This window comes from Syngnathus leptorhynchus, chromosome 6 (genome assembly GCF_054491065.1).
Source record: "Syngnathus leptorhynchus isolate UIUO chromosome 6, UIUO_Slep, whole genome shotgun sequence".
Classification (NCBI taxonomy): domain Eukaryota; kingdom Metazoa; phylum Chordata; class Actinopteri; order Syngnathiformes; family Syngnathidae; genus Syngnathus; species Syngnathus leptorhynchus.
This window is the reverse complement of record NC_141200.1, coordinates 1,574,401-1,599,339: the sequence shown is the minus strand read 5'-3', so window position 1 is coordinate 1,599,339 and position 24,939 is coordinate 1,574,401. Positions and strand designations below refer to the sequence as shown.

At 43.6% G+C, this 24,939-nt stretch overlaps 1 protein-coding gene and 2 long non-coding RNA genes across 6 annotated transcripts in view; 2 read left to right on the top strand and 1 right to left on the bottom strand.

Annotated features, from left to right (window-relative positions):
* Positions 1 to 24,574, top strand: part of LOC147055142 (uncharacterized) — a 52,192-nt gene extending 27,618 nt beyond the window's left edge. Inside the window, exons 4-6 of the long non-coding RNA XR_015066360.1 lie at positions 23,000 to 23,086; positions 24,192 to 24,299; positions 24,457 to 24,574. This is a non-coding gene — a long non-coding RNA (uncharacterized LOC147055142). The remainder of the gene's footprint in view (positions 1 to 22,999; positions 23,087 to 24,191; positions 24,300 to 24,456) is intronic.
* Positions 1,219 to 8,218, top strand: LOC147055144 (uncharacterized). Its single transcript, XR_015066364.1, has 2 exons — positions 1,219 to 5,381; positions 6,055 to 8,218. It is a non-coding gene; the product is annotated as an uncharacterized LOC147055144 (long non-coding RNA).
* On the bottom strand, positions 4,314 to 24,443 carry fbln1 (fibulin 1). Of its 4 annotated transcripts, XM_085913725.1 has the most exons (17): positions 24,242 to 24,443; positions 21,220 to 21,328; positions 19,951 to 20,080; positions 18,759 to 18,918; positions 18,334 to 18,396; positions 18,167 to 18,253; positions 17,836 to 17,973; positions 17,637 to 17,774; positions 17,406 to 17,549; positions 17,202 to 17,327; positions 17,016 to 17,141; positions 16,786 to 16,905; positions 16,595 to 16,726; positions 16,387 to 16,510; positions 12,108 to 12,253; positions 11,399 to 11,539; positions 4,314 to 4,884 (listed from the first exon to the last, which is right to left on the bottom strand). In XM_085913725.1, exons 1-17 carry the CDS (start codon positions 24,294 to 24,296, stop codon positions 4,745 to 4,747), a joined length of 2,079 nt encoding a protein of 692 aa, XP_085769851.1. In that variant the 5' UTR covers positions 24,297 to 24,443; the 3' UTR covers positions 4,314 to 4,744. The 4 variants fall into 4 exon arrangements, with proteins under 4 accessions (XP_085769851.1, XP_085769849.1, XP_085769850.1 ...); XM_085913723.1 differs by having other exon boundaries at positions 17,016 to 17,327; XM_085913726.1 differs by lacking the exons at positions 4,314 to 4,884; positions 11,399 to 11,539; positions 12,108 to 12,253 and adding an exon at positions 13,597 to 15,726.
* Positions 24,575 to 24,939: the final 365 nt, after the last annotated feature.

The following is a 24,939-nucleotide window of genomic DNA, read 5'->3' as shown; positions in this document are numbered from 1 at the left end:
TCACGTCTCATAGGCGATGGCAGAGGCTGCTTCTCTCCGTCGTGCGTCTTCTCCAGCACTCAGCGGGTCTGCTCCTAATTGTGGCAGGGCGAACATCATCGGCGAGACTCCTTCTATTATTCTTCATTTTATCCCGCAGACACCCGAACGAAAACAGCTACGGTAGTTTTTCGACGAGCTACATTTTCCACGGGCGAACGGCCGCAAGCTCTAAAAAGCAAAGCGCCGTCATCAGTCAGGAATCCCAGAGACACCAAAAGGCCTGAGTTTTATTACAGTGCAAACAATTGCGGGAGGTGCAAATTTTCTAATCGGCAAAGAATGACAGCAGTTTGCAAGAATGAGTCGCGTGAGCGAGGGGAAAATATCTTCCACCTGGGGCAACATGGCGGATTAATAGTTGGCATCTCCGGCTCAAAATTTTAAGGTTCAGGGTTCAAATCTTGGCTTAGGATTTCCTGTGTGGACTTTGCACATTGTCCCTGTGCCTGTGTGGGTTTTGGCGCAGTACCCCCGACATCCTCCTGCAGGCGATAAATAATAACAGAATACAGTAAATCAGGGTTTTGGGTTCAGGCGGTGGTGGTAAGTAGTGGCTTAAGTCTAAATAAGTCTTAAATGAAGACGGTCCCCGTTAGCAAATACTCAGCACGGCACTATCTGGAATTGATCTGAAGAGCAATCATCAAGTTACAGCTAATTTTTTTCATAGTCTCAGCAGTGTTGCATGTGATTGGGACAATGTGTCTAAAGTCAATTTCCCCTATAGATGCCTTTCCCTCCACTCTCTGTAACTGGATCCTGCGTTTTGTAGCAAGGGACGAGGCTGTAACCAATTGTCCCAGCGACCACAACAAAGAGGGTTAAGGGAAAGAGCAAAAGCCCTGGCACAATATGGAGTCCAAAGATCAATGGCTTCCAGAGCCTCCTCTGGCTTAACTTTCTTATCGGAAGCATCTGCTTGCAGCTTTACCGCAACAAGCTGGTAAGACATGTACATGACAGGGGGGCTCTATGAATGTCGCACTCATGGGGCGAAGATTCGAGATGTCATAGTTAAATGCATTGGTTCTCAAACTAGGGAGTGTAGCTTGGGGGGGGGGGGGTCATTATGTAGCATGGACTCACTTGCGACAATTACAATCTCTGCTGTGGTTGTTAGGATAGATGTTCTTTTTTTTTAAATGGACAATGCAAGCCATGTGGTCCTAAAGTGGATCTCACAAGGTTTACTCTCAAAGGAGGCTGGCAAAGTCAACAGATGGAAGTGGCATCACTACAGTAACCATTAAATGACCTCCACTTTGTCTTAACCCAGCTAATACCAGGGCAACACTTTGATAGAGCGTGCCGCCAAAGGCAAATCAAATCTTTTTAGCAAGTCTTATTTTGTTCACAACATATGACACTTGAAGACAGCTCAAGGTGTCCACGCAGGTTAGTGATGGTGACGTTATGTGTACTTAGTCGCAAACAAAACAACACTTTGCAGACACAGCAAATGCCCGAGCAGTGAAAGCACAAATAGTGTGTTGGGCGTTACTTATGTCAGGAAAACAGTCATTGTGGGCTGTAGCGTTGATCCACGAAGTACCTACTGAGTCAACTGTAAGGTCACGAGTCGTTTAAAGAATTTGAGCGCCTCCATTTGTATCAGTGGTTATCTAGTGCAATTGCACTGTGCGGTTAGCTAGCTAGCTATAGCTGCCCTTTGTATGATTCGCTCGCATGGTTTATAGAGTGTCTTATTGCGCACAGAAAAAGAGAATACAAAAAAACATTTACAAGGAGTATAAGTTATGAATGTTGTTTGCCTCAAGCGAGCAAAAAAAAATCTGCTGTTGACCTCAGGTGTCCTGGCTGGTCCGCCAATATCATAGCCCAGTTGAAAAGGTGATCTGAGGTCACCATCAGCAATGACACACAATGTTCCTTATTACAAGCCAGTGAAGTGTCACATCATTTCAAGGCTGTTATTTTAAGGTCAAATAACCACACGTTGTTGCTTTAATGCCGTACATTTGAAATGCATTAAATGAGGAACATGTGGCAATAAAAAAGTCCAAACAAAATCATGATAAACATTCCAAAAAACGGCGAGCCACTCTTTTCCAGAAAACATTGCTTTTTATTGAAGTTTTATGCGCCCATATTTTAATCTGACTGTGACTCATTGCATGTGTGTTCCCCCCCTGAATAAACAATATGCTTCTCATCTTCACGAGGACGCAAATTGTGACAAGTGAATGGCCATAGAGCCATTTAGGTGTCCATCATGTTGTGTGTCATGTGGTTAGATGTGTTTCACCCTGGTATGCATCCACATGAGCATTTCTCACTGAGCCACTGCACACTGAATTTTCATGAGTACACCTCAGCTCCATGTTACCGAGTGGGACGGATCCACTGTGTACTCTGGCAACAAGTTGAGCTCAGTAATGACTGTAAATGGTTACTTTTCAAATGTATAAGTTATGGGAGGACACACTTGTGTGCCTTGTGTATGTGTTCCCCCCCCCCTCCTTCCCTCTCGAGTGTCTGACATCTTAAACATCAACAAGGCTTCTGCATCATACAGTCCTATAAGCCTCTTGGATCACTGCAACATTTGTCAAACTGTCAAATTCTCGAATGACCATCGTGCTATTTTGGTAAGACATCTTGATAAGTTCAGATTTTACTCTCTGGCAATGGTTGGAACATTTAGGGGGTGAGTTTTAGCCTCAGAAATGGAGTTGTACCCGTTTGGATGCTCTGGCAACCTTTTGTGTTCAGGAGGCCGCTGCGCAGTAAAAGGGCATTGTTGAAGGTGCTGCATTGTGCTGGAGAGGTCTGCCATCTGTTGGACTTGTGCAAAATCTCACTTTGTAAACACTCCCTGATACAGAGGAGAATTATTCTCGTGCAGTCGTGATTCATATGGAAATAAAGTGAAATTTGTACATCGGAAGTTAGTATTTTTAAACTCATTCAACTGTGATAAAGATTAAAACGATGGGAAGAAACTCGTTAGGTATGACAAGGAGTCTTTGTATTCTGTACGCCATCGTTGTGAAACGAGGAGAAGGATGCCTGGATAGAGGAGTCAGTAGTCTTGAGGCTCTGGCTGGGGTAGGACGACCCTCAGCCTTCAAATTCTCAGTACCAGGAGAACTGACCCACCATAGCAAAGCTCGGTCCTTCCTCCATTCGTACAGCGACTCATCAGACCCGATCGGAGTTGAGTTGGAGCAGACCGGCTCACTCTTGGCTCGGGATGGAATATCTGTCTGAAGATGTTTGCTCACTCGATATTGAACTCTCCTTCGGTCGAATCCGTCCAGAATCCGAGCTCGCTCTGTTTTACCCCACACGGACTGGATGATGATCAACCGCAGCCGCTAACTGTTTTCAATCGGTTTTACTGTCTATCTTAGGTCATATTATTTCCTTGTCTTTGGATTATCCCAGCATATCAAGCTTTTTGGACCCTCTTTTATGCAGACGCCGGGGATGACCCGCCGCCCTCCTATCATCTGCGAGGAGGCTAATGGAGCCCTAAAATCCATCACAGTTGATCGGGATGTAGGCGCCTCCCCTCTATTGTCTTTGAAGCATCGGCAAGCTTTGGCCGCAGGAATGATTAGAGCCTCGTTTCTGATGTTTTACGGGAAGAAGAGTACTTCACTGATGAACCCAATTAGAAATGTGCTTTCCTGCCACATCTGACCACACTGCCATGTTTCTCAAAGAAACACTTTCCCGGAAATCCTATCTCACCGCAAACGTGCCCGCACGCACGCAGCGACTATCTGGTACGGATGCTTCTTGCGTCCCCGGCGAGGGCGCTCGGAGGCCAAGCTGTTGAGCCACCTCTTGGCCGGTGGGCAGATATCATTTGGCGCCAAGACAAATAGAATGTTCCAAATGTCACCATGGAAACTGACGTTCCACAGACCGCTGGGAATAAAAAGTCCACTGGGCCCCAAGATAGCACTGTTTGCATCTTTCTGTTTGTTGGCTAATATTGACCCGTCTGAACGATCGTAATCAAGTTTCCTGTTGTTGTAATTCCGACTATTGCACAAGCTGTAAAGTTTTCAAATGTGAAGTCACCCTTAGGGCACCACGCACATTTGTTCCTATCATCCGTTTAAAGCTGGAATGGAAGTAATATTGGAGAACTTGAGAAACTTGATAGGTCCTGAAAACCCATAACATTTGCGTATGGAGAGTTTTGAGTCTTCAATTCTTCCAAACATGCATGTTTGTTGCAATTTGGTTAAAAACAGGTTTACACCGAAAGGCCACGGTTGAGTGAATAGAGGCAAAACTGTATGTAAAATAGTGTTTATTCTTTTGACCAAAAAAAAAAAAATACAAAAACGAAAAACAAACTCAACAAAGCAGAAAGTGAATGATATAAAAACAAAGTGTGTAATGTAACATTAACAGCCTTTCAAAGACATGTACTTTCTGTAAGTTTCTGGATGTCTCACTCGTGTAGACTCCTGTTTCATTTTGATAGCATAAACTTTCGTCTTCTATAGCTCAGTTTTGCCAGATGCAACACAGAAGTGCGACTCAGGCTGAGCGTGTCATCGAACCAAAGCGTGGCAGCTGGTAGTGTTTCAACACGGAAACTGTCACAAGTAATTAAAAGCTTGAAACTCGTCTCCTCCCCAACACTGACTTAAGCATTGATACGTTTAGCATTAGCCATGTATTCAGTGTTGACAGCAAATCAACTCCAGGAGAGGAACTCTCAGAACCAGAACTCCGACACAAATACGTAAACGTTGATGATGTTCTGACCCGAGTCACCCTGGGCTGTCAGGTTGCGCATAGACAGTTTGAGTATCGTCGTCAACGGGCCGACCAGCGACTTGATCTGCCGAACGACTCCTAGAACAAACAAAACCAAATGAAATTAAAATAGCCACAATGTTTCAAGAACAAAGTTTATGTTGTGCAAATAAGTTTGTAATATGATCAAAAAAATGTAAAGTTACGGAATGAAGTTAGCATTGCAACGCTTGAGGTGTTTTTACTAAGTAGATGGTACCAATGATTTCCATGGGCCTTCAAAGAGGCTGTGTTGTTGTTTATGTAGGGAAGAAGTTGCTTTGGAAGACTTGTGTAACGCACATTTCACACATTTTCAAGTGTCGACGAGAAGTGTCGGCTGGGGAAGCCATCTTGATTTATTTTATTGTTCCCTGGAATGGAGTTTGGAGAGCGAGTAAGCGCGGTCGAGACTGACGTGGTTTGGACCATCCGTGCTGAAAATGGAGCTCCCAGGCGAGGAGGAAAAGAGGAGGAAAGGCAACGTGGGTGGTGTTGCGACGAGAGACTTGGAGGGTTACTCTATCAAGACCAATCTTTGCTGTATGGAGCTCAAGGTTAGGGACCGAGCATTGTTGTGAATTGTAAAAAAATAATAATAATAATTGGCGACAAGAATTAGTAAGTATTCTTGCTTTCTTGAATTAAAACACACACATTTTGTCCAAAGAATAACAAATATATGCCCATGAGTATTGTTAATTCTGTCTACATTGTTTGACCTATAAAAGTTTTCGCAATTTTCCCATGCATTGAAAATTACATCAGAAAAAAATTCCATTGCTGAGCCTGACGCAAATATTACAAAATATATCCCTATATTACATATTATTTTTATTATATTATGATGAAAACGGAATGTGCTAGAAACAATTCATCGGCAGAAAAAAAAATCATTTGAAAAACTTCTCTTGCATCTCTAATTAATAATAAATAAATGATAGTTGGCTGGTGTTTTTACTACTTTTCACTTGACAAGGGGCTTTGGCATCATCTTGTGGCATCTTAGGTAGAGCACAAAACACCAGTTTTTTTTTTTTTACCCATAGCTTAGCATAGGATAGGTACCACAAGGGGAAAAAGTACAATTATGCAGGGCTTACTGTGAACATTGTAATATTATGTGAGTGGCGCAGCTTGACAGCAGAAGCCATCACACACTAATTCTCCTCCCTCTCCTGTTCCCCTCTCTTCTTTTCCCGAGGGGGCACCATCACTGCGGCCCACCAGGGTAAATGAGTCCCATGTGTGTATGACTGAGGGGAGCGGTCGCAGTCACGCGATACAGCTGTGGAGGCACTCCTCCGGGGATTCATCTTGAACTGGAAGAGCGAGGCAAAGCTGGCGGAATTGCTGTCTCTACCACTCTGTCACTTTGGGGGTTCTGGGGGTACTCAAAAGAATGCAGAAGATTCCTACGATAAGCAGTGTGAGCGGTGTGGATTGGGGCCAATGCCTACCAGGGTCGCCCCCCGTGTTTTTCTGTTTTGGGATGACGTTGCCGTGGTAACGGCGGCATGAGTGAGATTTTGTTGTTTCCAAAGTGTCAGAAGCGTTTATAAATTCAAATGAAAAAAATCCCAACCATGGAGTAAGATATCAAATTTTGATCCAGAAAATCGTTGGCCATATAAGTAGGTCGAGGCGTCCAATGTTATGGTCGGAAAGATTCCGCGTAGAAATCATGCAATTGGGGTTTGGGTTGATACGATGCCCCAAGGGGGGGACTCGAACCCGTAAGGAATCGGTGTTCAGGTTAGGATTTAGGGCTTAGGGTTAGCAAAAGTGAAAGTTTAGGGTTTAGTATTAGGGTGAATGAATAAATGGCGCCTTAAGGAATTCCCAATTAACACATTAATCACCAAAGCCAAATGGAAATTGGTCTACAAGTTTCCAGAATGCAAATATAGCAACGGAGAACATTCTTTGGACCAGCTAAAACCGGGATATATCTTGTACTTCTGTGCAGTGGTCAAGTTGTCAAAGTAATGTAAAGATCAACATAGTGGGCCCTTAGAGATGGATGGATGGATGAGTAGTGCAGTCACTACTACATGCATGGACTGACGGGAAGGTCAGGTTGTCCAAACACGACCACTCCAAAGAAGAAGTGGGATTATTATTATTTTTTTTTTTTTTCATTTTCTGGAGGGGGTAAAGGCTGGTGTATGCGGTGTGATATTTTCAGCTCAATTGAACGTGAGTCAGAGTTACAGATCTCTCAAACGGCCCGTATGTCACTTTTGGACAGCATTGCTCACTAGGGAGTGACGTCACCTAAACGTAAGCCGAGTGGGGGAATCGCTCGCTTCTTTTCTTGGCACTTGCGGGCCGCAGCAGCTGAGATGATAAAATAACCGCCGTTATGTTTGACCGCAACTGTAAGTGACCTTTGGAAAAGCAAAGACCTTCAAGTGAAGAGCAAAAAAAAAAAAAAGGACTGACGAGGTGAAAGCTTGACTTCACTACACGGTTCAAGCCTTATATCATCATCGCCTCAGAAATATTCACCGATTGCCCCGGCACCATCTGATTAGATCTAGTCGAAACTTGGTGCTGCATGCACAAAGAACATTCTAACATACTTGTGAGTAAAATGTGTCCAAATAAAAATAGTTTTGTAGAATTATGAGTCAACATCGTAGAAAACGTCATCATTTTGAGGAATGGCTTAACAAAACGTGTAAATCAAACGAGATAAATGATAAATGACCCGTGCCGCGCGGTGAGCGATACGTCTCGTAACATTGAATGCGAGTATCTGCGTCGTTATCACTTTATCTCAAGGGACCACCCAAGGGGAGGCCTTGTCTTGTTGTTAAAGGCTGCCTTGTTGGGAGGATAGGGCCCAGTGCTAATCTCCGTTTAGGCAGACAGGTTATTCCTTAAGAGATTGGCGCTCTCTGGCGGGCCGGCCGTTTCCTTGTCATGATTCACGGCCGAAAACGACACGCAAGGTGGGTCGAGTTACCGCGCCTTATCTTCGCGGCTGTCCTCGACTCCTCATCAGAGCGACCGCGAGTCTTCGCCGCAATTTCCAGCCGCTCTGAAGTAGTTATGTCTCACACAGGAGGCTCACATTCCACCGGACGCTGCCGACTACCTGCACAGAGACAAACTGTCCGCTAACCCCTTTCATTCACCTCGCCGTCCGTTTCGCCGGTTGCCAGCGCCGCCGCCGCACGGCGAGCCCCGTTTCATCTCCGCCTAGCTTCCGAAACCGCACGTGTACATTCCCACTTGCATTGCAAAAATGAAGGGAATTTTACTGTGGCTTGATAAATGTGCAGTGCCATTTTTTGCCTCAAAAGAGTACAAACGTTGCATTGTCCCTTCCAAGACTTGAAATATCCTGCATTGAGGGAAAAAAAAAAAAAAAAAAAAAAAATTAAAACGCAGCGGTTGAGTAATGATACATACAAGCCCTTCCATTACAAATAATTACTCATGAAGAGGAGTCATTCCAGGAATGACTAACCTCCCCTGTTTGGCTTTGCCTGGGTTCACTCATGATGAAGAGGATGAAAATGGACTCGTCTGGTGCAAATGACCCTCCGCACACATCTTTGATTGATGGATAAAATCTTGCTGAAAGAATACTTGGCCGGAACTTGAGAAGCGACGCTGATCCCCAAAATGTATGAAAGACATTCTGTGTAAGACACTAAACCATCAGACATGACAGCCGGGTGCTTGGGCTTTTCACTTAAGGAACCAATTCTCAGAGGGAAAGAGGTTCAGCGACCGGATCCAGACATGAAAAACCAACACCCGAGGTCTGATTTAGTAAGGTCCCAAATCCCCAAAGTTTCTACACCCGAGCCTTGTATTTCCACCGTTGATTGTTAAATACTGTACTTCTGAATCAGCATCACTGCCCTGACCATTGTTATGCTCAAATATGTGCTTATACGGTACAATATGTCGAAATACCGCTACGGGGATTCTATTTTTACTCGGCAATTTGGAGCGACCGGCCCTGACGAGAGGAGGATTAGTGGGAGCTCAGGTGTGTCTGTGTGGTTTACTGCCCTCTCTGTGAGCTACTAAGGCCCCTCACAGAGTTATTGTAGGGGGCCTCCCGGGGAGGTCAAGGGTGGCCAACCACTTACTGTCAATCATCCCATCATCAACTCTGTGCAAACATGCTCCTAATCCACTGTTAGTATGAATAATGCCTTCCTCCACTGTTTGTCTTTCCAAGTATGACTTGGCAGTGGGAATGATCTTACAGACCGGAATAGATGAGCGTAGAAACGAGGCAGTAGCGGAGAGTACGAGCAAAAGCTAACAAGTCAGACCTCTGCCAAGGCCAAATGCTTCGCAGAAGCGAAAAGCAAATATGTTTCTTTATAGTGCCGAGTTTTGGAGGTTGACTGTACTGCAAAACAGCCAACAATAAATTGAGCTGTAAAGATCCATGAGCCAGCTTTGGGAAATCTACTTTGAGCTGGATCAGCATTGTGTTCACCTGAACGCTTTTTGTGTGGTTGAGTCCTATTCCGCGGTTGTCATGGGTGTTCTTAAGTGTTTCTAAAAGCTTGAAGGGCCTTTTGTGTTTGTACAGATGTCAGGGTCATCATCCCAAAGCGACAGCCAGTGATGGATGACGGAGAGCTCCGAAAGAGCGCCGACGTCCAACGCGTGCGCGCAGCTGACTTGTTTTAAGCAAGCGAGCAGAACAGAAAAGACAGGCAGCCGATGGAAGCTGCGTTTTATGTTCACGATGAATCCTGGGAATTCCAAATCAGCTCCTTTGTCCCTTTTTAGAAACTAAGAAGGATCCAAAAATAACAGATAAAGTAAGCTTGATTTCATACACTTGTTCATTAGCGGAGCCTCAATGTCTGCAACGCTCCACCTCCCGACGAGACACTGGAGATACTGGAAACTCAGCTTCCTTAAGCGACACGTCAATGGAAGTGCTTACGTACCCGACCGGGTCCCAGCTCGCTAAATCAAAGCTACATCCGTTCGATCCTTGGCGATGGGCAACTGGTGTCAACATGCTCGAGCTGCATCCAATAAGCATCCGACGGGGGGCCCCGCACAAACGGGCCTTTTATGTGGTCGTCACTTTAAGTGCTCTAATGTTCGGCGAGACACCGAGGCCTCGCTCGGGGGAAACGGAACAATACATCCAACCACATCAAGCAAAGTGCGCAGGATTACTTCGTTTGCACATCCATTTTTTTCCCCCTCCTCAATTTCCCTTGTCTATTGAATCAAAACCTTTCGCGCTGTAGAGATTATCGCGTCCCTTAAAGACGATGCTGTCAAGAGAGTTGCAGCTCGTAAAAAATCGAAATGTTATCCAAATTTTAGGAAAAAATACAACTCGGTAGTAATAAAAGCCTTCTTGACCTGATTATAGCCTTGACATTAAAGACCCTGATAAGTGAAATCAGAGATTTATTTTCAAATACTTGTATGTTATACATGTGTGTGAGTGAGTTGTGGAGATTTTCTTTTTTTTTTGTGGCCGAGTAATGCACTTGGATCGGTGTGTACGTGTTGAATCACTTCTAATTACTTGACTCATTTCTACCACTGTAACGTACAGTTAGCTAGTTAGCTAGCTAGCTATACTTACACTCTACCATGACAACATTTATTGAACACATTCAACTTCAAGTACGGTGGCCCCAAAGAGTCAGAAAAGAGCTAAACTTAACCATTGTAAAAATTAACCGTAACGCCTGTAGAGGGAGCCATAAAACTAAAAGTCCTACTTCACTGCTGGTAATACAGAACTCTGTCTTGAGCCAGTTAGCGCACATCTGTTTCTTCACAAGTGTACAAGACACATACATAGTTGTGTGCAGCCACAATAGAGCCTGAACCAGTCACATTCTCTCAAGACAGATGTGCATGCTGACAGGCCGTCCCTCCATCCATCCATCCATCCATCCATCCATCCATCCATCCATCCATCCATCCATCCATCCATCCATCAAGGGGAGGAAGACCTTCCGCTACCCGGGGCGTGCAACTGAGCACACAAAGCAAAACAAACAATGTTCCTAGCAATGTGTCATCCTTGGCTTCATAGCAGCGCCGTCCTTAAGAGGCCGCGGCTCGCTTTAACAGATGGCAAAATAAAAGATGAGCGTGGCCTCCAACAACACAACAACCCTAAAGTGCATCTAAAATCAATCTTAAATGTGCGATTCATTATTCCAGTACATTTTTAGATGGTGAAAGAGCTACTTTGCTCCGTTTTAACCGCGAGGCTGTGAACGCCGATGCCAAATATTTAGTATAACACAAAAACGGGCCTTTGTTCCCCAGTCGCTACGAGGACACGTCCTTCATGGCCACGCGACCGTGATGACAGATACACGATGCCGCCACACTGCAGTGACCGTAACAACCTGTGTCACATGCACTTAAAGTCACATTTACTTTTGTCCCTTCTCAATTGGCACCAGGGTTGGATTTCAACAAAATACAGTGGAAAACATTCCAAAAGTGGTCCGAATTTCAAGCAATCAACTACGGCAGCTAAAGGACTAAAGCGTGCGTACAACCCGCACAATCTGTTGTGAATCCATACAAAAAACATGACACTCACCCACATAAAGTCCATTCTCCACCCGCTTGATAACGTCAAATGCGTTGTCCACGTTGCCCTCCAGGATGGTGAACTTGACATCGTAGCTGCCCAGGCGGTAGGAACCGTAAGCCGGCACGGTGGTTCTTAAGAAAACGATCTCTGTGGCCAGGGAGGGGGGGGGGGAGAAAAAAACATTTGGGTCTATTACTAAAAGGTCGCAGCAAGGCTCTAAGGGCCTCCAGCTCATCCCCACTTGTAGTTTATGAGCAATGACAAGTTTCCCTCTCATGTTAACACACTCATAAACAGAGTCCACATGCAGGCAGGCCAATTGCTGGCTGACGTGGTATGCCAGTGATTGCACTGGTTCCTTATTTCAAGCCAAGATAACATGTAACGCAAACATGCATGCCTAAGCATTATGGAACGATGACTTTGTAGCAAAGTGCTTCAATGATTGGCGGTCAGGGGGAAAAAAAACATCAATAATATTAGTCATGACAACAGTGACTCAAGCTTTTTGTCGGGTTCAAATTTCAAAATCGCTATGCTAAGCTAACAAAAACATGATTTGTTTGTTTCTTATTAGGGGTTGGCGTTTATTTTTGTTTTGAATCTACTTGGGAAAAGGAGATGCATTCTGCGCTACAGTTCATTCACTTTCAGATGTGTCGTTCAATTTATGGCGAGCCTTAAACCAACGATTAAAAGTTGGAGCGGTGCCTACCCTCGGGCCTGGTAAACTCTCGGAAGGTGGGCAGAGAGATGAAGGTGTGGGAGACGGAGTGCGTGTCATCCAGGATGCAGGCCACGTCTTTAGGCTGGCAGGACTTGATGCATCGTATCGGGTCAGAGCGTTCGAGTCGTGATGATCTGGAGGACAAAACAAACGTATGAACTGAAATGCACAAATACAGCCGAAGTCAAACATTTTGACCAAAATTTGGCTGAAATCATCTAAATGTAATCATTTCAATTTTTTAACAGGGGTTGACTTCTTTCTTTAGTCTTGTGGCTGTCAAAAAATCTTGGAATTTTTGTTATCCAACCATGTCAGTTCATATTAGTTTGGAACAAATTCCAATTTTATTTGGGAAGTAATATACTTGAAATACAAATCCCTCCATAATTTGCCAGAATATATTTTTTCACAATTCTAATACGGTTACTTGATGCAGCATCACATACGAAATAAAGCGCATTTAAGAGACTCGTGCTGCCATCGATGCACTCGAGCAGGAGATGAATGATGACACTCGCAAAGAATCATCCGCGAGAATATTTGGAATCTTGGGGGCATCCCCGGCTTCACATCCCTCTAATCTCTCTGGGAAGATTTATGGGCCAAGGGAATGTTTCGAAAGACTCCCAAATTGTGATAGACAACTCCCCGGCCTCTCTCCAAATGCGGCTCTCATCCTATTATTTAACGGTTTGTTTATTTCACAGCCTAATCAGTGACAGGTCGGATTGGGATAGAGTGCCTCAAAGCTAATGCCACCTGAAGTCTTTGTGAGAAAAAAAAAACCCATCTTGAAAAATGTTAAAATGGTATTTAATGGTCACTTAAAAAGGTAAATGTTTTGAATCATGTATGTGTATACGCTTTTCATATAAGGTAAATTATTTGAAGAGTCTACTTCGCAAGTGTAAATATGGTGTACTGCTAATGCTAACGCTTAACGAAGGAAGAAAGCGAGGTCTCTAATACATGACCTTAGAATCCAAAACATTTCCACTGCGTATTGGCTTATGAAAGCAACCGAGTTGCCTGTGTGAGGTGCAACATCGTGAGTTATGATGTGCCTTTCTCTTTAGGGAACTTATGGCCCGTAGGTTTAGACCGGTTCAGGTTGGTCTGAACTGGGTTGGGCTGGTTTTTCATGGAGAACTTGATGCGAAAGCCCCCGGACAAGACAGCCAGCCACCAGCGGGTAGGGGCTTGTAATTAGCAATTAGCGGCCGGTTCCAAGTTTTTCTACAGCCCGGGCCAAAGCCACAAAATGTTCTGCCTTTTACACCAACACGGGCTGAGACCCGAGCGGGGCTCTCTGGAGAACGCTGTGGAAGCTCTTTTGAGGTGGCGAGATGAATTGATGAGAAGATAATGACCGAGGATGAACCGCCCTTTTACGCATGCACGGTCAAATCCAGGCGAGCGGGCTAATTTCAGCGTCTTTTTAACGACTTTACGTCTGTTTGTCCACATGCGGACCCTAACGTGCTTTTGTACGAGTGTTCCCGATCTTTACGTGGAAAACCCCCCGATACTTGCAGACCAGAAAGAAAAACAAGACTTTCTTGGACGGAACTCCTCTGGTCAAGCCTCAGGCCTTTTTTATTATTTTTGGTAATTATTATTTATAGCTGCTAACTTGATAACGTCCCAACACAAACACGGCAGGGCATCATTCATTTGGAGCGCAGCGACGTTGCTGGACCGCAAATTGTCCAGATCCCAGAGTCCTATAACTCAAAAGTCAAAACGGAAGACATTAAATAAAAAAATATTAAAAAAATGTCCCGTGCACCACTAGCTTTTTATTTTAGGGATATCCCGCGCGGAAACAAGGACTTGATGCGTGACGGTATCTGAATTTACACTTTTTGTAAGCCACATTCACTGTATATGATCAAGTCCAGCACTTTCAAACTTCTTTGACTAAATCGGTTTTCAGTAAAAATATGCCTTAAATGGACACATTTCAGCCGGTGAACAATTTTTCAAAAAAAGACGCTTCAAACTGTTGTATAGCACTCCTGCTTTAATTTTACCGTGAAGCTAAATGTAAAGATAATTACGTGTTGTGCAACATCATTTTGTCTCGCAAAAGTCCAATAGCTTTAATGCTAACACACAAAGCAAAATGAAACTAGCATCAATGTCTCGGTAGCCAAGCAACGATTGTTACGGTTGAATACGAACAATACTCTGTTTACATCAATTAATTTCATGTTGAACTTCGGTTTCTGTTAAAAATGCGTCGTGTTTATTACCCATCCTCAATTTTAATGAGTGTTAACTTTGCTTTTTTTATGGTTAAATGACAGATAAGAATGTTAAAATTTTGCCTGGTCAGTTGATTAGGATTTTAGGATAGCATCTGAAAAATCAAAATAAATGCAGTCCCGTGTGACTGTTAATGTACTATATGTATTTTTACAATGTATTTTTACTTGATGAATTGTGTCTGTGTGATTTGGCCTAGTTGCTTTACTGTGTTTAATTTAATTCGACGTCATCACAAAGGAGCGCGTTTTACTTGCCTTATGTCTCTTTTATTACAAAACTGCTCAGCCAACACATAAAAAAAAAATCAAGTACTATAAATCATCAGACTTTTAACATGGGACCAATGGTCAAAGCACTCCATGTTGTAGACTAAACAGGCCAACTTGCTTTTAGGATTTACCCTAACTTAGTGCGCCACCTAGCTGCTATCGCTGTGCCCTGCCTCTGACATGATACATTCAATTGGACCCACTATTTAAAAAGTTTGTAGGCAGCAAAATATACAATTGTGGGCTATTGTTGTGCACATAAATGTTTTAATACTTTTTGGGAAAATGATTGCTTTGTTGTGTTATTTTTTCCTTTTCACGATTATCATTCCCTCTAACTGAACACAAAACAGGAATAAAACTTATGGCAAAATCACTTTTGGGCCAAAAGGGGGGGGGGGGGGAGAATTCAACCATATTCTCTGTTTTACCATTTTTCTCCCCTCATATTACATAAACTATTATTATTATTTTTCTACCATAAAATTAAAACTATGATTTTATTCTTGTAAAATAAATGGTTTCTCTGTAAACTATGACCTTTTTTCTTTTTTTAAAAGTCTTTTTGGGGTGGTAATTTACAAATCTATTCTTGTAAAATCAAGACTACCTAAACTTAGACTTCATTCTCTGACGACAGTTTAGTAAAGATAAGACCTCCCGAGCGAGCGAGCTGCCCTCTTTATTCGAGGTCCGGATTGTAAACAACGCGGGGCTCGTTCTCCGTCACGAAAACCAGCACTTTGGCCAAGTACGTGCTTAGCGTGCCGTAGCGACGCAGGCGCAGCTCCACAGACAGCTCAAAGTCCCGCGGGCCGTCAAAAAGCCTCCCCACGGACAAGATGCCGCCGCCGGCGACTTGCTCGGCCTTGAAGAAGCCGCCCTCGTCGCCCGAGGTGACGGCGATGCGGATGTCGTCGCCCGGCACCGTGTGGGAGGGGCCCATGCGGAAGATGTTGGTGAAGACGGGAATGTTGGTGGGGAAGGTGAGATGGTAGTAGGTTATTCTCAGCGGCATGGCCAGGCACTCGACAGACTCATTGCAAAGCAAGCGTTCACATCGACTGCGAAGAGAGAGAGAGAGAGAGGTGGGGGGCACAAGGAAGGAGAGACAGAACAAGCAGAGAGAGAAAAAGAAACAATGTGAATCAAATGTGCCGTGCATGGCATGCAGTGGTGGGCAGCCTAGCACCTGAGAACGGGTTCAAGGTGGGCTCATGCAGGTTCGTGACTCGTGGTGATCAGATTGCATTGACATTATGGGGAAATATGTCCAACGCAAATCATGCTCTGTAGACCGAATAATAAATCATTGAAATTGCAAATAAACCATGATTACTTATCTGGTGTAATGCTGGCTAAATGCTAAAAATGCTAATCTAGTTATTTTAGAAAAAAGTTTAAATACCAATGATAATAAAAATTGCAAGCATTTTTTTTTTTTAAGTGAAGACAATTTGTTATTTAAGTAATGACAAAATTTGTCTTCGTGGGCCACATAAAATGATGTGGCGGGCCGTATCTGGCCCCGGGGCCTTGAGTTTGATACGTATGGTATAGCAAGGTAATGGTATTTTGTTCACCATAAATTAACTGACTTGTAGTCAGGACTCTCAAACATATGAATATATAGGAAGTACATTCTAATGTCAAAACCTAGCAAGTTAAACCCGAAAGGCACAAAATGCCCTTTCAGAATAAAAATTGAAACTTTGTGCACTTACGTATCCCCGACTCGGCGGTAGTTGTTGGGACATTCGAAAGACAGGCAACGGAATCCCCCCTGCACGTTGAAGCAACTTTGGTTCTCTGCGCATGTGTGTGTCCCTGCCACACATTCATCAATATCTAGGAGGAAATGATACAAATCATTAAAAGCTGGATGGATAGTTACCCTGACCTCTTTTAATATTGTACGTTTGCTGGAATGACCTTGGCAGCTGCGCCCGTTGGCCGCTAAGGTGTAGCCGCTAACGGGGCAAGAGCAGTGGAAGCTTCCGGGTGTGTTGTGGCAGCTGTACGAGCAGATGTGACCTCCGGTGGGCAGGGCGCATTCGTCGATGTCTATATTTCAAGCAAAAGGTTTGAAATGCTCTGAATAGGGCGAGCGTAGGCATTTTTACCTTCGCACGTCACCCCGTCGGTGTCACTGAGCTGGTAACCACGGCGACAGTAACACTGGTATGAGCCGTACACGTTGGCGCATTCTTGACTGCACAGGTTACTCTCACATTCGTTCAAATCTACCCAGAAAAAAATGCAGATGTTAGGGAAACAAAACAAAGATACTAAATGTGTTATTTTGCATATTTGCAATTTAGAAAGTGGAGAATAAATCAATCGATTTCGCTACCATCGCAGTTCCTGCCATCCCTGGACAGTTTGAAGCCAGTGGTGCAGCTGCATTTGTAGGAGCCCGGTGTGTTCTCACACTTGTGCGCGCAGAGGCGTCCGGGGTAGTGCCTGCATTCGTTAAGATCTACAACAGAACCGACGCGTGTCACAGTTTGACCGGCGCCCGTCTTCTCTTCTCGCTTACCCTCACAGAGACGACTTATGCTATTAAAGTTGAAACCGCTGTCGCACTGGCAGTGGTAGGAGCCCATTGTGTTGATGCAGCCGTGACCCGAGCACACCGTTTCGGGACCTTTGCACTCGTCGATGTCTTCAACGTAAAAAAAGCAAATTGAATCCGCTAAAAGATAGCTCAGCAAACAAAACACAATTCCGGCGACGGTCGTACCGATGCAACGTGTGCCGTCATCGTTGAGGTGGTAGCCCCTCCCGCAATTGACGGAGTTCCTCTGGCAGATATACGAACCCAATGTGTTGACGCAAAGCTGCCCCCTTTGGCATGGGGCTGCCTGGCTGACACATTCATTGATATCTGCCACATACACACACTGTCATAAACCACCATTCTGTCTTATTATTATTACGGCATTCGTCTCATTTGGTAAAACAGAACACTCACCGATGCAGTTTCCCAGTGCATCCTGAATAAAACCAGCACCACATTTGACCTTGGGAAGACAACGGAATGAACCCTGGGTGTTTTGGCATTCAAACTCCGGGCCGCAGTTATGGATGCCCGCCTCGCACTCGTTAATATCTGCGGGGATAGATATTTAGTCGAAGCGTCCGAGCGCACAGACTGTGCTCGCACGACGGACCTTTGCAGTTGTTGTTATCGGTCAATTCGTAGCCGGTTCCGCAGCTGACTTCTCTCTGGCAGCGGAAGGAACCCTCGGTGTTGATGCAACGCTCGCCCACTCGGCAGTTGCTGGCGCCCAGCAAACACTCGTTGATATCTGTGTGATTCAAAGAGAGAGGAACTTTGAAACGCTGATTAGAAAAAAACTCTAGCGGCATTTTGGCACCTATGTTGAGCTCAGTGGAGGAGTTTTACTCAACTAATTCCCAAAAGAAAAATTAAAGTGTAACCCAGACCTTATGTTCATTTTTTAAAATTAAGTTTCATATATTAAAAAAAAAACTTCTTACCCTCACATGTCTTTCCATCTGGCTTCAGTTTGTAGCCTTTCAAACAGCCACAGGTATCATTACTCACACAATTCTGAGTGCATTTACCTAAAAATAATTAAACAGTTGATGATATTCCATTAGTCCATCCAGTTGTTTAAAGATATTGAAATGATTGTATACTTCACCATTGCACGGATCATTTGAGACTGGCTTGTCTCCGGTGTCCGTGGTTTCGTCTTTGTTCGGCACTGCGAGAGTTCAAGCATTTTTATTTAGTACCTAGAAAGCCTAGTCAAACTAAATGTGCAAACGTGACAACACAGATCATGTAAAAAAAAAAAAAAAAAAACATTTCCCCAAGCATATCTTTTTTTTTAATTAACTATATCAATAAAAGCAGGTTCTTTAGCATATAATTGAGATAAACTATTCCCAGACAAGAGTGAAGCTTCACTTCAGTACTTCACGGCAACGACCCTCCACGTCCACTAGAGGGCATTACGGTGTAATATTTGATCCATAGCATTTGTAACCTGGAGCTGATTCTTTTTCATCCACTTAGGTTGAATTTGTACTTCTTTAGTTGACATTTGCATTTTCTTGTACCCACATTCAGTCTGCACCGTGGGCGCCGTCTGATTGTTCGGTACCGCGTCCACGCAGCAGGCACGGTACACCAGGCCGCACTGGTAGCCTAAAGACAGGCTGTGGTCACATGGGAGTCCCTGCTCCTGGCCCGTCTTGCCCAGGAGGCAGCAGTCGCAACACATCTGACAGTAGCACATAACACATACAAGTATGCTCAAGACCAATAGAGTTGAAGTTCCTTTCATGACGTGACTTGTAGCTGGAGGATGTGCTTGCCAATGCATCTTCATTCGGACATTGTGCTGAATGTCATTGTGACCCAGATTTATTTTGTGGTGCCAGACAGACAACCATCAGGAACACAGACACCAAACTGACTGTCAGACCGAAAACTGCTATTAAATCTAGATGAGTTGAGATCATTCTTTCGAGTTGAAGGCTTAATCCATGAGTCATGAGGGGTGTTTTGTGGATTGCAGAGCCTCAATACTCAACATCACCGTTTTAGAAAATAGTGTACAAAACCGCAATTTAACAATGTGTGGTATTACGGAAAGAGATTGGCATTTTGTGTGTTTGGCATCATTTCTAAACCGAGACTCATTATTAACCCTTAATGCCTCTCTAAACAGCCCCAAGCCTCTAAACTACAATTTCTTTTGGAGCACTTTACAATCACTTTTCTATCTAGTCACATGACAAAAATAGAAAAACTTTTCATAAGATACATGGTACTAACCAGCCAGCAATGTTTTTCATCAAAGTCCGCTTGACAATGAATTTTTTTGACTACAGAACAGGCAAATAGAAATGGTCGATTTTCCAGGCTGTAAGTACGGTACAGTTAACAGGAGATTAGCAGAAACATATTTTCAGTTTCACTTTTGACTGTGCAGTCAATGACCACCAGCCATCCCAAATACAGGCAGGAAAAAAAACATGATTGAATGAAATCTAAAAACAGAACCTTCCTCCAGGGGCTGTTATGATTAAATTCCAAAAAGAAAATGCGCCGATTGTATCCACCTCATACAAATGCCCGGATTCGAGTTTATACGACTGTCAAAAAATGTCGAGGTTTCTTTGAAGCTGACTGAACATGTCTCGGGCGATATACTGACATCATGCATGACGGCAGGTCAGGCATTTCCCCCGCCTTATGCCATTGTCTCTTTTCATGTTGGCGCTCACTTTGAAACGCCAAATGCACAAACCTTGGTGGTCTTGGTCTCACAGGTGTTGGAGAACAAGGAATCGCATGCTCCTTGGTCTTTGGCGACAGTAATGCCGGTGGTGCACATGTTGTCTTCGAGCACTGCGACGCAGCACTGCTCCTGCACGATCCTGTTAGGATAGAGAACCGTCGTCTCAAAAATAGATCAACAATCAAGACGTCAACAAAATCCTTTCCTGAATCCACCTCTGCATGTTCCTTACTCAATTGCTATAACAGCGAGCCCGAGCCAAGCACTTCCACATAAACATTGTTTCTTCCTGCAAGTCGTTGGACGGGATGACTAACAGTTTCCAAAAGATTGGAGTCAGTTACATCACTTGAGGCAAAGTGGTGCCATGATTCGGGAAACTTTCCATGGAAATTAATGAAAAGACAATGAGGAAGTTAATGGAAGTTTTTGCGATCCCTTCATGTCCCATACGATGGTTCAATTCCAGCAGTTTTGGAATACCAAACTTATCCATAAACCGAGTCGAGCTGATCAGGGATGGACACTTCAGGACCGTATTCATCCAACTCGTAGATAAAAGGATTCTGGAAATGAAGATGCCAGGTCAGAAGCAAAGAGGAAGACCAAAGATATTTTGGAATGCGGTGAGGGACGATAAGCTGGCATTGTAGCAGAAGATGCGAAAGACAGGATGAGATGAAAAGCTGAAGCGAGCCGAAAAGGAAAGCGAGAGAATGTTTTTTTTTTATTTGGTGGAAAGATTTTCTCTTCCAACAATATCCATACAAACATTCGTTTGGGGAGATGACCAAGTGTCTTGTCTTCCTCCCTCGCAAACAGATTGTCTTGTGGTGAACTTTGCTTGTGGATCTCTGTGGGCTTTTACAAGAAAAGGAGCTTAACCGCCCACACGAACGCACCTCCACGTGAACAGCCTTTTAAGGGCACAACAGTGTGTCCCTCACCCTTTCTTCACCTCCGAGTTCCTGTTACTCCATCCTCCATCCACGCTGGGTTTCACCTCTGAGGTATTTCCTGAGGTTATAATCAACCCATTCTAGTGCCTCCTCCCCCCCTCACAAACCTCTGCCCCCTTTTTTCCTCTATAATTAAGACAAATTTTCAGATCACTTAAGGTGGCGTGTTAGCCTCAGGTTACTAGCACACGTTATTAACTCATCATTGTTAGCTTGCAGAAAGGAAGTCATGTGGCTGCACATTTAAGAGAGCAAGCCTGCAGGTATGTCTTCCGGGATCATAAAAAATAGATCCGGGTATATCGTATCGATCAGATACCTGCACGTCGGGGACTCTGAGATGAGCGGCAGAGTGGAACAGGCTTGGTTATCGTTGGCACGGTTCTGGCCATCTTTGCAGCAGTCCTCTATAGAGATCTGCGGAACTCCTGAACATGGAAACAGACAGATATATTGGTCTGGACGATCTGCTATTCATCCAATTTTAAGGGCATCCAAGAGCTTACGCAGCACATATGGACAAGAACGACGGAGCTGGACGGTGGTCTCCAAGTGGCCACTTCACGGTTTTGTCTATTGCCATGTTAAGGATGAACAGTGTGCTTCTCATGCACCACATTGAAACAAAATGAGAGGAATCAAGTCGGGTTGTGTTCACGCCCACAACGGCGCACATCTAAAATGTGGTTTTTCAACCACTATGGCCATCCTGCAGTTCAGTCGACAATCATCCATTGCAATCATTCTCTTGCCGGTGCTTTGCGTAATTGCGTAAGTGTGTCGAACTGCTCTGCCAAAAACTATTCCACATTTTGGCAGACAGACTCGACATACTCCTCCTGTCTGCTGCCTTAAACACTGACCAGTGCACCAAATTGTGAAACAATAAGCCCCCCAAGAGAGTTACTCTAATTCTAAAAAAGACCTGTCGTGAGACTGCTTGCACGTTTTGAAATACCGGGAATAGTGCTTGCGAAAGAGTTCATCTGTCGGGAGACACGTTGATGAGTGCTTTATGATGTCTGGTCACAGATAATAAGTCAGGTCAGGTAGGGAGGACGTCGAGTGTCTGGAAGAGCAGCACTCTCGTTGTCGTGGATTTAAAGCTTTGTCCCCAGGAGAGTGGAGGGGGCCTGGATTTATGGGTGTGCATTCATCAAAATGACAGCTTGGAGGAATATTTACTACTAAAACCTGGAGGAACATTTAGAATGAACGAATTAACGAACAATTAAAGACGGACGACTGTTGGAAACAAATGCCCGTACACGACTGGCAGCTCTCTCAGCTCTGACCATTCTCGCACCCAAGCAAATACGATAACCTCGTTAAGTTTTTATCTGCACACAACAGAATTTTCCAATTGATTTTGAAATTGGGATTATAACCCCAAAAATGTTGCAATATCTCATTGTTATTAAAAGGAAAGACGATTTTGAGTTTTAGTAATTTCACAAGAAACATTGAGTTGACACTTTTAATTTTGCGGGCCACAGAAAATGATGTGGCGGACCAAATCTATCCCCCGGGCCTTGAGTTTGACACCGTGGCTTAGTGGCAAACGTTTCAAAAAGATCATGCAAGATGAATAATGGTAACAGCTAGCTTCTCAACGAGCTAGCCACTAGCTAGCTACCTCAAGTGCCCCTCAAAAGATCTCAAATTTTTCTTTCCCAAGGCCCCAAAACATTTGTAGCGGTAGTGGGGGCCATCGTAAGTGTCACCTCTGCGGCCCTTTTTTGACCTCTCACTTTGTCATTCGGTGCTTAACGCGCAGCTTTTACTCAGACAACAGTGACTTTAACGTCCTATAAACATCGCGCAAAGCAGTAAAAGTCAACATAAAGCCAAACATTACATTAGGAGCTGTAACAAGCCTATAAAAGATCTTGAAATGCGCACTTTGCCAGGTAGTGAATCTTTTTCAATTTCTACCAAAAAAAAAAGAAAATAATGAAATGTTTTGTATTCATCTAATATGTTTTTTTTTTTATTTCTGTGTGGAAAACCCTGCAGCAGACAAAAAAGGTAGTGTAGTAGTTTTGTCGTCTGCCAAGCGAAAGCTATCAAACGGTAATTAAAATGATTTCCATTCGCAGTTGACATCCAAGGAGGAGGGCTGTTCATTATGCCGACTTGAAGAAGAAGAAAATCTAATCCAATTATCTTTCCCACCAGGGGCCACTGTAAGTGTTTTCCAAATTATAGTCATAGTTGGCATTCCAAGACCACCGCTGTCTCGGACGCTTAAACCCCGAAATTGAAAGAACAGAAGTAGCCCCCTTTTTTTTTTTTCTTTTTTTTTTTTATCAGAACGAGGCAAAGCAGACGCGCTGCTGTCGTAACGTATTGTCGGCTGATTTCCATCTCGGATCAGACGAGCCATGCGGGGCTGTTCTTTTTTTTCTTTTGGCAGGGTTGGACTTTGTCTAGACGCCTCGTGTAAACAAGACTTAATGAGACCACTGGAGCACCGACATCCAACATGTTGGCAGACATTGTAAGCCGTCCATCTATTAGCGGAGGAACTGCCGATACAATGCCGTTTGAAAATTTTGGAGCCATCAAAACTCCAATGTTGTAGATGTTCTATCAAGTATCTAAGGCATCCATTGCTGCTGCCAGACTACAAATACAATTTTCTGAAAAAAAATCCTTCTCAAAGCTCTAAATGCTCAAAGACAAGTTTCCCGAAAGGAGGATTTGGTGCCCCCTAAAGCCACATCTCATCTCACGTTTTCCCGATTGTTTGCAAGACGCTTCATGCCTTGATTGAGATCATTCTCTCATCCCTGTCTAGACCGCTGATTAAATTAACTTTTTGCCATCATAACACTTTACCCAAGATGCAAATAAAATGATGTTGACTTAATAGATGAATAAATTAAGTCAGTGCTGTAAATCACGTTCAGCGGCTTATTCCAGATGTAAGAAAATGTATTGCCTCAACAATAAAATTTGCACCTGCGTCAGACTTTTAAAAAAAATGTTCTGGCATCTTCATTACATTTTGATGATGAAAGTTGTTTTCATTTTTGAAAGTTTTTATTCATCAAATAAAGCTGTCTATAGGATATTGATGCTTTATATATATGCTTTATATATGGAGGAAGCATATATGTCCTCATATTGTCGTTTGAAACATTCTCTCTGTCAGATTTGACAGACAAACAAAAATGTGAAACAAATATCATTTGAAAATATCTATCTATAAGCCTTTTAGAAAAAGAACTCATGCAAGTTGCTGCCCACCCTTGAAAAATATTGATCAAAACTCTCATTGCATTTTAGAACCCAAAACAAAAGTGAAGCATCAGTTGGAAACTTTGAATGAAACTTACCTTGACCGAGGAGGACTCCCAGCAACGAAGTGAGCACAGCAATCCACAGCCCCATGAGGTGAGAAGCAGAAATCCACACAAGAAATATTCAGGTGGTTTTAAAAAAAAAAAAAAGGCAAAGTTCAAATTGAAACAATAAATGCTTATGCTTCTTTTACAATGAAAAATTAAAAAAAAGATGCAGGATGATGCCGAGCAGTCGTGTCTGTCTGCAGGAGTGAGCTTCTACTGAATGACTACATGCAAGCGGGCTGGACCCAAACACCCACTCCGCCGCTCCACCACTCCTCTCCACCACTCCTCTCCTCTCCTCTCTTCTCTTCTTCAAAGCCGGGAAACTGCAGTGTAACATTGCATTGCTATGACTGCATGAATGTCGTAATTGAATACCTGCTGTGATATCTTTCAAAGCAACATAACTAAAAATGCGAAAGTAGCTCATGATGAATGACCAAAAAGTCATCCCAAAAGATAAATACATAAATTAAATTAAATCTACTCAAGTCTTCTGCGGTTGGGAGTTAGTTAGGATAAAAAAAGAAATGACAGGCACTTTTTCTTCATTCAGGGCGCCCCCTACTGTTTTCAGACTTTTTTTTTTTTGCAAATTAGAGACACACTATTTAGTAATGATAATCACAAATTTAAGTACATATTTATTCATTGCGCAATTCAGTTTGCATTTGCAAATGTGGCCA

Bases quoted from the DNA above. Each gene is read 5' to 3' on its own strand.
- fbln1 (XM_085913723.1), bottom strand. From the start codon at position 24,296: ATGGGGCTGTGGATTGCTGTGCTCACTTCGTTGCTGGGAGTCCTCCTC. The intron at 12,254-16,386 runs GTAAGTGCACAA...TTTGTCCTCCAG, and splicing joins TACCGCCGAGTCGGGGATAC to ATCATCACGACTCGAACGCT. The intron at 4,885-11,398 runs GTGAGTGTCATG...TGTTTGTTCTAG, and splicing joins GGAGAATGGACTTTATGTGG to GAGTCGTTCGGCAGATCAAG.